This window comes from Podarcis bocagei, assembly GCF_964188305.1.
Source record: "Podarcis bocagei genome assembly, chromosome: 2".
NCBI lineage: Eukaryota > Metazoa > Chordata > Lepidosauria > Squamata > Lacertidae > Podarcis > Podarcis bocagei.
In genome coordinates this window covers 50,776,915-50,789,089 of record NC_138126.1, presented here as the reverse complement: position 1 = coordinate 50,789,089, position 12,175 = coordinate 50,776,915, and the positions used below count along the sequence as shown (strand labels likewise).

Below are 12,175 nucleotides of genomic sequence, written 5' to 3'. Positions count from 1 at the left end.
AGACAAACTCTCTTGCCCCATAGTGGAAGTAGCGAAAGGAGGAGCAGCCATTTTGCTAACAGGGACACTCAACGTTGACCAGAGCATCTTTGCTGCCACCAGCACCAGTCTCCCTGGCTAACCTTTCCAGCCAAAAGTGGGCAGTAGAGGAAAGAGGAGAAATGGGAAAAGAAATGATGAAAGGGGGAGCAGTGCAAGTTATGTAAGGAAGAAACCCACCTACTCTCCTCCCTCCCTGAGTCAAAGTTCCCTGTCAAGCTGATCAACTCTTAGTGTACTAACAAAAGAAGATATGCACAGTACATTTACTTCAGTCATGAGGAGCCACATCAAGCCTCCTCCACAGTGCTTTACTTTAAAAAAAATAAAATAAAGGCATGGTGATGGTGGGCTCATTTGAATCAGTCAGCGCATGCACACGATCTGACTTGGAAACCCTTCCCTCCTAACTCTCAGATATGGATTGCAGTGGGAAGGAGGAAAAGGCATCCTGCCCACAACTTCACCTCTTCCAATACGAACAGCCTGCTGGCCGTCGCGTTTTCAACACGTGGCTGGTCCTGACCTAAGGCAAGTGTAAAATTCCCCTGGGTGACAAGGAAGAGATGCTTTCTCTTCCACCCGCATTGCCACCTTTCACAAACACGTGTGCAACACAAGAAGCTTCAGTGTAGTTTTTGCTGCTTTCCCCCCCTCTGTGTAAAAAATGCCCATCCCTCACACGCAAGGCCTCCCTCCATAATTCCCTTGCTCTTATTTACCAGGGCGGCAGCATCCGCCGCCCAGATGCCACCGGAAGTTCGCATATGGGCAAAACCGCGCGCAAAGCCCAGGCGCTGCAAGCCTCTGACCCTGGAGGTTCCCTTGGTGGCAAATACGCGCCCGGCCGCCTTAGCGAGAGGCTCACGCCCAGTTAGAGGAGCTAGAGGTGGGTCAGACGCCCAGACGCACGCATGCACGCACGCAGCTCTTCTGGGAGTACGAAGCGCAGCTTGCACGCCCGAGGCGGGCCTGGTCTCCCGGCGGCCTTGAACCCCCTCGCAACGCAGTTGCGCTCTCCCGCTTCCAAGACCTTCAAGAGCGCGAAGGAGGAGGGAGGAAGGGGTTAAGGCCGCGGCGCGCTCCTTGCTATTTGTGGACGCCGGTCTGGAGCTCGCCTCTAGGCTGCTTACTGCGCGGCTCAGCCTGCCTCTCTCCTTCGCTGCGCCCGCCTGCTCCTCCTCCTCCTCCTCGCTGAGCAGCAGCAGGTGGCGGCGGCGGCGGCAGGCGCGAGAGAGTTAACCCGCGTGGCGACGGCTGCGCGGGAGGCAGCCAGGCAGCGGCTGCGGGCTCGAGAGAGGCGGCAGCCGGGGCGGGAAGAGGGTGCAGCCGCGGCGGCGGCGGCGGGTTGCTAGGGATGGAGAGCGCCCGTGTCACCCGGATGTGAGTGTCATGTTGGCCCAAACTCGAAGGGATTTGCAAGCAGCGGCGGCGGAGAAGAACCGGCGGCGGCGGCGGTGGTGGTTGTTGTAGTAGCCACCCACCGACTCTTCCCACCCACCCCGTTCCCAAGCCCTTGCCCTCTCGCTCGCTCTGCCACCATGGGGACCGCCGGATAGCAGGCAGCGCAGGGGCAAGGGCCAAGAGGGGGGCATCGCCTCACGCCTGGCTTGGAGCGGCGACGGGCAGAAGGAGGGCGAAAGGAGCGGCGCCCGCGTCTCGGGGGGCCCCGCAGGAAAGTGACCATGATGCCCCAGCAGCAGCAGTCGCAGCTCCCTGATGGTAAGAGCCGCCCTCACCTTCCAGCCCCCCACCTCCATCCCTCTCCGCCTCCCCAAGCAGCAACAACCGCGGCAGCAGGAGGAGGAGGATGCCTTGGGATTAAAAGAGCGAGGGATTTTGGGGATGTTGGGATTAGAGGAGGGAACCGCGGGGAGGATTAAGGGGCTGGCGAAAGGAAGGGCTGGGGGTCACGGGGTTATGGCAGGCTCCCGAGGCGAAGGCGAGCGAGCCTCCCGCGGCCGCCCCCGGTGCGCGGGATCCCCGCGGCCGCCTCCCCTTCCCGCGGGAGCGCGTTGCATTGATTTCGCACGTCTGCCTTTCGCCGCGAGGCTGGGGAGGGAAGGAAGGGCGAGAAGCGGGACGCGGCGCCTTTCGACGGGAGGCTTGGGGTTTTTGTTTTTTCGCTGTGGGTGCCCCGGGCATGTGCCGTGGTGGTTAAGGCTCTTGCGGAAGGCGGGCGAGCAGCGCTTTCTCCCTCCCCCTTCCACCTCTTTGCCGAGCGCCGAGGGAGAGACGACACATGGGGCTCGTGTGTGTGTTAATCGCCTTTGCAAACAGGCTCGGGCAGGCGCTGCTGCTGCCCCCCCCCCCCGCCAACCTCCCGCTCCTCTTTCTCCCAGAGAGCGAGCTGCGTGGAAATGATTCATCTCTCCTGAAATTGACAGCGACTTTGATATCGCACGCGCGCGCGTGCTTTTCCTCGCGCGCGCCAGGGGCAAGATAAGCCCCCTCCCTCTTTTGGAGTTCACTTTCAGTGGTGCCCCTTTGCCAAGGAGAGGGGTCAAGAGGTTGACCGCCTTCGTTTTTGACATCCCATAAAAATAGAAAGACGGAAGTGCGGGGGGGGGAGGAAGAAGGAGAAAGCAGTGCAACTTGGAGGAGGGGGCGGAATTACGAAACGGTTCTAGGAGAAATAATTGTAGAGTGAATCTGACAACGTTTGCTGTTGCATCAAACGGTCACCTGAGGCAGGAACTCTTCTTCTCCTTGGGTAACCTAGCAATGGACCCAGCTGCTGATGTGACCCGTGCAATCTGATGGGTCAGCCACTCATCATTCTCTGACTCTGTCCCCACTCTCCCTTCTCTGAGATTTAATGCAAGATCCATTAATTCTTTGGTCTGTGGGAAACATGCTAGCAACATCCAAGAGTTACCTTCTCCCCAACCTTCACCCACCCCAAGGGAGCCATCTTAAGCTGTCCCCCAATCAACCTCTGTTTTGCATCTCTGTATGTGCTCACAGCACTGGAGGTGAAGCAGCACAAGAAGCTACAATTAGGTTCTTGTCACTAGATTATGCAAAGGAGCACAGGACATGGCAACACCCCCCCCCATTGCCTCAGTAAAGGGAGAAAAAGCATTTGTAAAGGTATCATTGCTACATCTTTGTTCTGTCTGAAGAGCAGTGATCAAAAGATATTAGTTCACCCCCTGCCTGTGCAAAGCTTCTTGTCAATTTCTCTTTCTCTAATTTCCTTTGCATCCCTCCGTCTTTCCCCCCTCACATATATCCTCAAGTTTAGAGCACAGTTAGAAGCTGCTTCCCGCAGGCACACTTGGTAGGCTAGAATCTAAGATCCTTATCAAGTTACGTTGCATCTTCTTTCTTTGCAATTTAGGCTGCTTCTTCCAAACAATCCTTTAAGTGTAAACGTTAGAGAGATTCCAGTTTCATTGCTAATGTTACTCTGTATTCTAAGATCAAAAAACCTTTGATTTGAGAGTTAAGGCACCTACTAAATGCATGTACAAAAAAAGGCAGGAAAAGGATAAGTTCAGGTGTCGATAAACGTGTTGAGCCAGTGCGCAGCAGTTGTGGAAAGGGAAAATTCTATGTTAGGGGTGGAACACAAGGAAAGGGATTGAGAATAAAACAGCCAATGTTGTAATGCCACTATACCAATCTATGGTGCAAGTTTACCTGGAAGACTCTGTTCAGTTCTGCTTGTTGTATCTGGAAAAGTATATTTGTAGGGTTGGGAAAGGTTCAGAAAAGGCATATTTTTCTCACTCTCTCATAATACTATAATCTGGAGTCATGTAATGAAGCTGAATGTTGGAAGACTCAGGACAGACAAAGCAACGTATTTCTTTACACAGCCCACACTTTGACTATGGACTTCACTACTGCAGGATATAGTAACAATGGTGGCTTTAAGAGAGGATTAGACAAATTCACGGAGGATAAGTCTATCAGTGACTACTAGCCGTGATGGCTGTATACTATCTATAATATTGGGGGTGGCATGCCTCTGATTAGCATTTGCTATGGAACACAAGTGGGGAGAGTGCTGTGACACTTAGGTCTGGCTTGCAGGCTTTCTCCATAAACATCCAGTTGTCCACAGTAAGAGCAGAATACTGGTCGGATGGGCCTTTGCGCTGATCATCCAGGGCTCTTCTTATGTTCTCATCCCAACCTCCACATATTGCACGCAATAAGCATGCTCTGCAGTCTCACACATTGTGTTTGTTTATCGCTTCGTCTCTGAGCACCCAAGCTTTGCCTTGGTCTTTCAGTCCCAGTTGTCCTCCCATACAGGTTAGGAGAACACCGAAGTTTAGGACACTGTAGACAATGGCCATTATGGGGATCAGGGCACACTGCCCCCCTGCTATCCCTACCTGCTTTCATTTTGAATTTTTCATTATCTGCTTAGCTTGCTTTACAACAGGACCCAGATAGCCATTGTTGAAGGGTGATGGAAGCTGCAGTCCAGCAACATCTGGAGGATCACACATTGGCCACTCCTGGATTAGAGCACATGGTTAGCAGTGACAAGCTATATGTGGATAGCCTATATATGGGCTAATAGATGGAGGATGTAGAAAAGGATATAAGACTGGGGGCACTCAAGCATTGATTCAATATACAAGTCAGCAGGAGAAAGGAGGAGGGTGAGTGCTGGATGTATAAGCTAACAGTAAAACGTACATTGGCATTGGCTTTGCAACAGGTTCTCTCTGAAATGAGTTAATTAAATATTTAGAATCCACAAGCAGAGCAGATTATGATGTTCCAGTTCTACTTTTTGATTAAGAATGCATGCCATAATAAGAGTTTTGCAGAAGGCTGGCTGTTAAGAATTAAGTCTTTAGCTTTTAAAATCTAAAAAAGGTACATACTTTCAAAAAAGGTACATTTCCATAGACCAACAGCTTCATCTTTATCTTGTAGATGCTATGAATTTAGTATACCTGGGTGTGCTGTGGTGTGTGTAAAGGGCTTCTGGGGGGGAAAACAACACAAGCTGCTTTCATTATACAGATGTTCTTGTTGCTGAATGACATCCAAAAATCTGTGCCCACAATTCTGACTACCATGCAATCATTCTGTCACCCTCTGACATGGCCAAGAAACAGATATCAGGATGGTTTATAGCTTTAATTTTAAAACTTAGACTTAGGGGCCTGGTTTAGGGAATCAGCCCCCCCCCCTTATCCTGTGGTGTCTCTGAGTGTAGCCTTTAACTTTCTGCCATTCATTTCAACAGGAGGAAATAAATAGCTTTTCTTGGGACAGTATTGTGGTGAAAGCAAAATCCACCCCAGGGTGCTCTGCAATATACATGCCTTCCCTCTATAGAAGTTCTCTTATCCGTCATCACAGGAGGCATGTTGCTCGTTATTATCAAGGGTTCACAGATTTGACTGCCAGGTTGATTGCAGTCTTCCCCCATACCTTGTTTCTGCTGTCACACCACCCAAAATGCAATGTGACAAAATGCTACATGAAGAGACAAGACTCAACCCTTTCCCAAGCCTGGAGAGATGCAGTGGTGGCCTCTGTTTTCATGCTGTACTTTGGAGGCAATCTTGAGTTTCTTCAAAATGCAGTACAAAGCCACAGGCAAGACTCTGCTCTGCCTAAGTCCTCTGTACACGCCAGTAGCCTCAGGAAAGGAGCAGAGTTAGTAGCAAACACAAGTAATGCTAGACAAAATTGGTGGATCCATAGTAGTAGTAATTGCTGTATAGCATTAAAGATAACTGTCTTTTGGGGAAAGTGTGTTCAGTTATCAAAGAGAGAATTACTATGTTAGCCAAGAAGCAATGCATATTTACGTTGAAAGGATTGGTTTGCTTGTTTGTTTATGTCAGCAGGGATACATTCCAGTTTCTGTAGTGATTGAAATGACTTCACATATTATGGATTTAAGAGAATCTGTAATGTTTGCTCTTACAAGCGGAGGCAGTTTGTACCAAACAATCAAATTAAGAAACTTCTATTAACTGGAAACTGGACTCTTTTATCAATTGTAAAATTGGTTTGATTGATTTGAATTCAGCTTCTTTGATATATCTTTAATATGCCTTGGCGATTCAGGGTGTGTTAACTTCAGAACGTGTCAACACATATGCTAATGTTTGTAAATGTGATTCCCCAAGTCTTTAAATTATTATTATTATTTAAAATGCTTCAAAATATAGTGAAAACAGTTTAAAAAGGACAGGATTATTTTAAAACAGGATAAATGCATCTTCTTCTCCCCTTTTCTCATTTTTTCCTACAGAAGCAAGCTATGCAAATAGCACCAAAATTCCTCTTCCTGGTGACGGACCAATTCTCCAGTCGAACAGCTCAGCACCATCCAAGCAAACTGTGCTATCTTGGCAAGCTGCAATTGATGCTGCTAGACAAGCCAAGGCTGCCCAAAGCATGAGCACCACCCCAGCCCAACCTGTAGGATCTCTGTCCCAAAGAAAACGCCAGCAATATGCCAAGAGCAAAAAACAGGGTAATACATCCAACAGTCGGCCAGCCCGGGCCCTTTTCTGTTTATCCCTCAATAACCCAATCCGGAGAGCCTGCATTGGCATAGTAGAATGGAAGTATCCTTTTTTATGAGTGTTTTTTTGTTCTTACCATCTCTACTCTGAATACTCAAAAGTGTGTCAAAGACATGGACCTGGGCTTAGACTACATATTGCACAGAATTCTGTATTATTGCTGTATTCCTACTCCCCCCCCCTTTCATTTTAACCAAAATCAGCCTGGGCAAGTTAGAAATTGGAATGGAGAAAATGACAGTAGAGAAAAGCTGCTTAACCCTTTCCCAACTAAAAATCAGTCCCCCTAAGCCTCCTTTATTCATCTGAGGTGATGGTGGCGAAATCTTCCCTGTTAGATTTTCTCCTCTGGGTGAAAAAGCAGCCTGGGTAGGGGATTAAAACTGCTAAGTTATAGCCTGTCCATGTTGATTTGGACTTATGAAATGTGGCAGAGAGGAGTGAATGTTACTTTTATGTAAGCCTTAGATACAAGGTCTTGTGTTCTTAAAATGCAGTTCTAAAAATATCCTTTAATACATAGTGTTTTGGACTTCAGGATTTATTTCACATTTATTAAGCTATTGTTGAGGTGTTTTAGATACACATGCTTAGATTCATATATGCTTATTAAAGCAAATTACCTGATGCCACAAGATGAGACTTCATTGTGTCATCACTATTTAGAACTTCGTTCTAATAGGATAAATTTGTGCTTCCAAAATGAATGTACAGAAGAGCCTTTTGAGCAAGATGGGTAGTATGTTACCTTGCTAAAGAAAGTTGCCTTTTTTGATATAGTCAGTACACTAACCCCACAATCCTATACATTTCTAGCCAGAACTAAGTCCTACTGAGTTCAATTGGGGTTGCTCAGAGGTAAATGGGATTGCAGCTTCCAATTTCAGTTGAACCAACCCATGCATAAGTATGTGGCTGGTCAAAACTGTTATTTTTATATTCCATAAATGCTACAGATTTTTCGCTAGCACGTTCTTACATTTTTCTCCCTAGCTAATAATCTCTACGTACCCATGTAAAATTGATGTGCCAAAATTGGGTTGGATCCAGATATAGGCATATATCACTGTGGTTTTATTCCATGGCTGTTGTGCCTATGCAGATTCCATTAGCACTAATGATCTGTATCTACACTGAGGAGAGAACTGATCTGTAAGCATTTCAAATATTTGAATCTAAATATTGATTTAATATTATAGTAATTGGATATATCTATATCTATAATCTGTATATATATTGTAATTGAAAATAATGTATTGAAATAATGTAATTGTGCAGTTTCTTACTAAAAAGAGGGCATTGATGAAAGGTCATGTGCTGAAAAAGATTTAGGTGAGACAATATAATGGATGCTTGTGGAGGAGGGGTTGTCACTTCCATCAGTCAAAAGAAGAGCCTGAACGTGTCAGTTTTACTTCAGAAACAAGCCTATTGTTCTGAATGCAGAAATTAGTAAGGAATTAGACTGAGTTTTATATAAATATATCCCAACACTGGATGATCCTTGACAAGATACTCCAGACCATTTGACATATTTATATTACTGGCTATTTTTGCCAATTGTGTGGCCTTAGCTGTTTACATCCCATTCCCAGAAGATGATTCTAATTCAACAAATCAAAACTTGGTAAGTATGTGGGGTTTTTTTTAAATTTCCCTCCTGTGCTTGAAGTTCTTTAATTTTTTTAAAAAAAATGTACATGAAACCTTAATAAAAGTATGGAATGAATTATACATTTAGTTGGGGTGGGTGAGATGAGAACCAACATTCTAAAATGTGTTTTGCTGCTTTGGTTGCCAGTTCCAATAGGCACGCTCTGGTTTCTGATATAATAAGATGGTTTATGATAATTCTTGGCGCGATACAAATGCATTTTGAGGAACACAGTAATTGGATTTATATGTTGCTGATGTTTTATACTGTCTGCTGTCTTAGTGCTCAGCCCTCACATGAACTATTCTCTATTCATGTAGTTTCAATTATTTTCACATTTTAAAATAAAAATCATGGTAGCATTGAATGGTTTATATTATCAATAGAGATGTACCTTTAAATGCATTATTCTGTGATAACGATTTACTGGGAAGTAATGGACAAAGTTAGCTCCTTAATTAAGAGATTAGACTCTGGAGGGAAGGGTATCATAATGCTGTTGATTTCAGTGAGAGCATCAGTGGGGTTTGACCCATGTAAATGCAGCAGATACCAAGGTTTATATATTAAAACAATGGACTTGTATCCAAAGGTATTCTTCTGCTAGTGGAAAGTCTCTTTTGCACATGGAATCACTGTTTACAAACTAGTAGATGACTGCATGATAAAATGGTTCCCCAAACCCAAAGAAGGTTCTCTACTGTGCAAGTTATCTCTCCAGCCTTTTTCACAGGATCATTTTATGATCCTCTAGAGTTCATATATGACAGCCTGTGTCTTCCAGTGAACACCTACATTTCTCATACTGTAACACAACTGCCCCCCTCCCCATACATTGTGACTCTGTGGTTTAGTGCAGGGGTCAGCAAACCTTTTCAGCAGGGGGCTGGTCCACTGTCCGTTAGACCTTGTGGGGGGCCGGACTATATTTTTTTTGGGGGGGGGAAATGAATGAATTCCTATGCTCCACAAATAACCCAGAGATGCATTTTAAATAAAAGGACGCATTCTACTCATGTAAAAACACGCTGATTCCTGGAGCGTCCGTGAGCTAGATTTAGAAGGTGATTGGGCCGGATCCGGTCCCTGGGCCTTAGTTTGCCTACCCATGGTCTAGTGACTTGGAAAACATACCTAGGGACGGTTCAAATGTGGCCACTTCCTCATGTTGGGATTTCTGTTCATGTATGGGGGATTTTTTTTTTAAAGTGTCCTCATGTGAACATCAGGTCCTATGTGAAAAACTTCCCATGTTAGATAGCAAGCTAGTTTTTAAGCCTTCTGTGCAGTTTGATTTATTTCTAATGCTTGAGGCATAGGGTCTTTGTAACAAATCATGTACATCCTTCTAGGATGAAAGCAGAGGTGGTCTGCAGATCGTTGTTTGAGCATATTGCCAGCCCCAAATAAATAGATCTGAGTAATCTTTCGATTCTGTTAGTCACGATTGATTTTGTCATTATTTTCTCAATCTTTTAAAATATATTGGTGCTTATCATCCTCAGTTTAGTATTTTTAGAGGTACAATCAAACACTTCTTTGGTATCTTTTGATTGAAACATATAAAACCAAATAGAAAGAATTCAACATTTCTTGATATGCAGTTTTTGCTTGCTCGTATCCTAGCTTGAGATTCTGTATATGAGGAGTGCTTTGAAGTCTGTAATACTAAATAGTGTTGGTTTGTTTCTCTTTTGGGGGTTTTTTTGTCACTGCACAATGAAGGCACTTGTTTGAAAAGCCCCTTAAAACATTGGTTACCTGTTTTTACACACACACACACACACACACACACACACACACAATGCCTTCGGTATTCTTAATTTACTGAGATTATGATATTAAACAGCTACAGACAACAAAAACCAGAAAAAACAGCACAATTCAGGTCACTGTAAAGAACAATCTATGTAGCGGTGTATCTGAGCAGTCTGTTTTTGCTCCCAGAAATTTAGGACACAAATCTCTGTCACTGTCAATCCACTAGGAGGTCTGTGCTAATAACCAATATCATAAAGCATTATTTGAAGTGGGTAAAGCATCTGTCTGCATCAGAGGCTGGCAATTTATTGAGTTTTAGCTGGGTTCATCTTGTTTTAACTTTGCACCTTTATGCCTTGTCCAAAACCAATTGTTTTTGCTTAGTTCATGGGCAAGTTTAAGTATTTTATTTTTATACGTCTTGCTTTCATTTTTAAAAATGCCTTTGACGTTTCTTTACACAAAAAAACCTTGTAGATTTTTCACAGAGTTTTACACTGGGTATTGGCAATAGAGCTCTCATTGGACTGTATGTATTATGCAACTGTGTGTTCAGAGAAACACATTTTACATTTGCACAAATCCTTAATGACTTTGTTGAGCACTGAGGAAAAGCTTAATTGGCTACAATTTATTTGAATTGATTATTGCATACAAGCTATTTAGATGGATGAGGAACATTTAAAAACAACAGCTCTGTAATATTTACCGTATTTTTTGCTCTATAGGACGCACCAGACCACAAGACGCACCTAGTTTTTGGAGGAGGAAAACAAGAAAAAAAATATTCTGAATCCCAGAAGCCAGAACAGCAAGATGATTCGCTGCGCAGTGAAAGCAGCAATCCCTCTTGCTGTTCTGGCTTCTGGGATAGCTGTGCAGCCTGCATTCGCTCCATAAGATGCACACACATTTCCCCTTACTTTTTAGGTGGGAAAAAGTGAGTCTTATAGAGCAAAAAAAATGGTAATTCTACAGTACAGTGGAACCTCGGGTTGCGAATGTGATCCATGAGAGAGGCACGTTCGCAACCCGCAGCACTGCGTCTGCGCAAACGCGGGTCGCGATTCAGCGCTTCTGCACATGCCGAAAACCCGGATGTAACCCGTTGCAGTACTTCCGGGTTTGGTGCGGTGCGCAACCCGAAAACGCGTAACCTGAAGCGTCTGTAACCCGAGGTACCACTGTACGTAATTGATAGCCCCTGTACCATGAATTGTGTATTTTACAGTAAATTTTACTGACTATAAATCAGGGTGGGCTGGCCACAGGTCGGCTGCCCATGTTGCAGGGTAGACTAGTCCAGATTGTTAGGGCTTTGAACGGGTCCATTCTGCGTATGGCTGCATTGGGTGTCACCCACAGTCTTTGGGTTAATCTGACAGCCCGACTACATATAATTGGCAGGGTTCTGAACTTTAGAAGGGGAAAGGTGACAGCTTGTTTGCTTGTGAACAGTTCTCACTACAGCCAACCGAAGACAACCAACCACTCCCTAAGCCACCCCTAACCTCTCTCACCACCAAGGAAACACAACAAATGAATAGTAAGAGAACCCTTACAAGTAACACTGACACAATCCCTCCCCACTAAGTAGAATAAAAGAAGCATAACCACTCCACCCCACTCGCCATTCTTCCCTCCTCCTCTTCCCCCCTTTTCTTTTCTTTTCTCTTTTTCTTCCTAATTGTTTAAACCAGTTCATGAACCAAGAACTTATATGTTGATCACTAATAATGAAATGTATGCTGTAGATATTTTTCCACATTTATTATGCTGTTTTTGTGATATACAAATGACATGAGAAAACTTGGTATACTTATTTGTATAACATTATTCTTGTTTATAAAACTCAGTAAAAAACAAACAAAACAAAGCAGCATATAGGAAGAATATCTGCCAATGCCATCATGTATTGCGCACCTTGAATGCCAACACTAGAAGTGCCTCTTTTATAATAGATTAAGTTTTAGTTTACAATGGTGGCACTTCCTGCCTACGTTAGGAAATGAAGACATTCTTCTGCGTATTGTGTGAAGGGTAAAAAGGAATTGCTGAGATCTGGAAGATATTTTTATTTTATAGTCGCCCAGACCACGTGCATCACTAGCAGCATAACTGATTACACCGACAGTGAGCAGTTCACTTTAGTGAATAATATCAGTATGTCAGCTTCTCTGTTAGGTGACTTATATGGCGGATTATA

At 44.5% G+C, this 12,175-nt stretch overlaps 1 protein-coding gene across 28 annotated transcripts in view; it reads left to right on the top strand.

The window, feature by feature from the left end:
* The first annotated feature begins 781 nt into the window (after nt 1-781).
* The window catches only part of CACNA1D (calcium voltage-gated channel subunit alpha1 D), a 194,813-nt gene continuing 183,419 nt past the window's right edge, over nt 782-12,175 (top strand). For 9 of the 28 annotated variants that reach the window (XM_081185237.1, XM_081185233.1, XM_081185236.1 and 6 more), the window contains exons 1-3: nt 788-1,761; nt 6,278-6,596; nt 8,076-8,181. In XM_081185237.1, coding sequence (XP_081041363.1) covers nt 1,725-1,761; nt 6,278-6,596; nt 8,076-8,181 — 462 coding nt within the window. In that variant the 5' untranslated portion in view covers nt 788-1,724. Of the gene's footprint in view, nt 1,762-6,277; nt 6,597-8,075; nt 8,182-12,175 lie in introns of all 28 variants that reach the window. The other 19 variants (XM_081185222.1, XM_081185215.1, XM_081185228.1 and 16 more) reach the window with 3 other exon arrangements.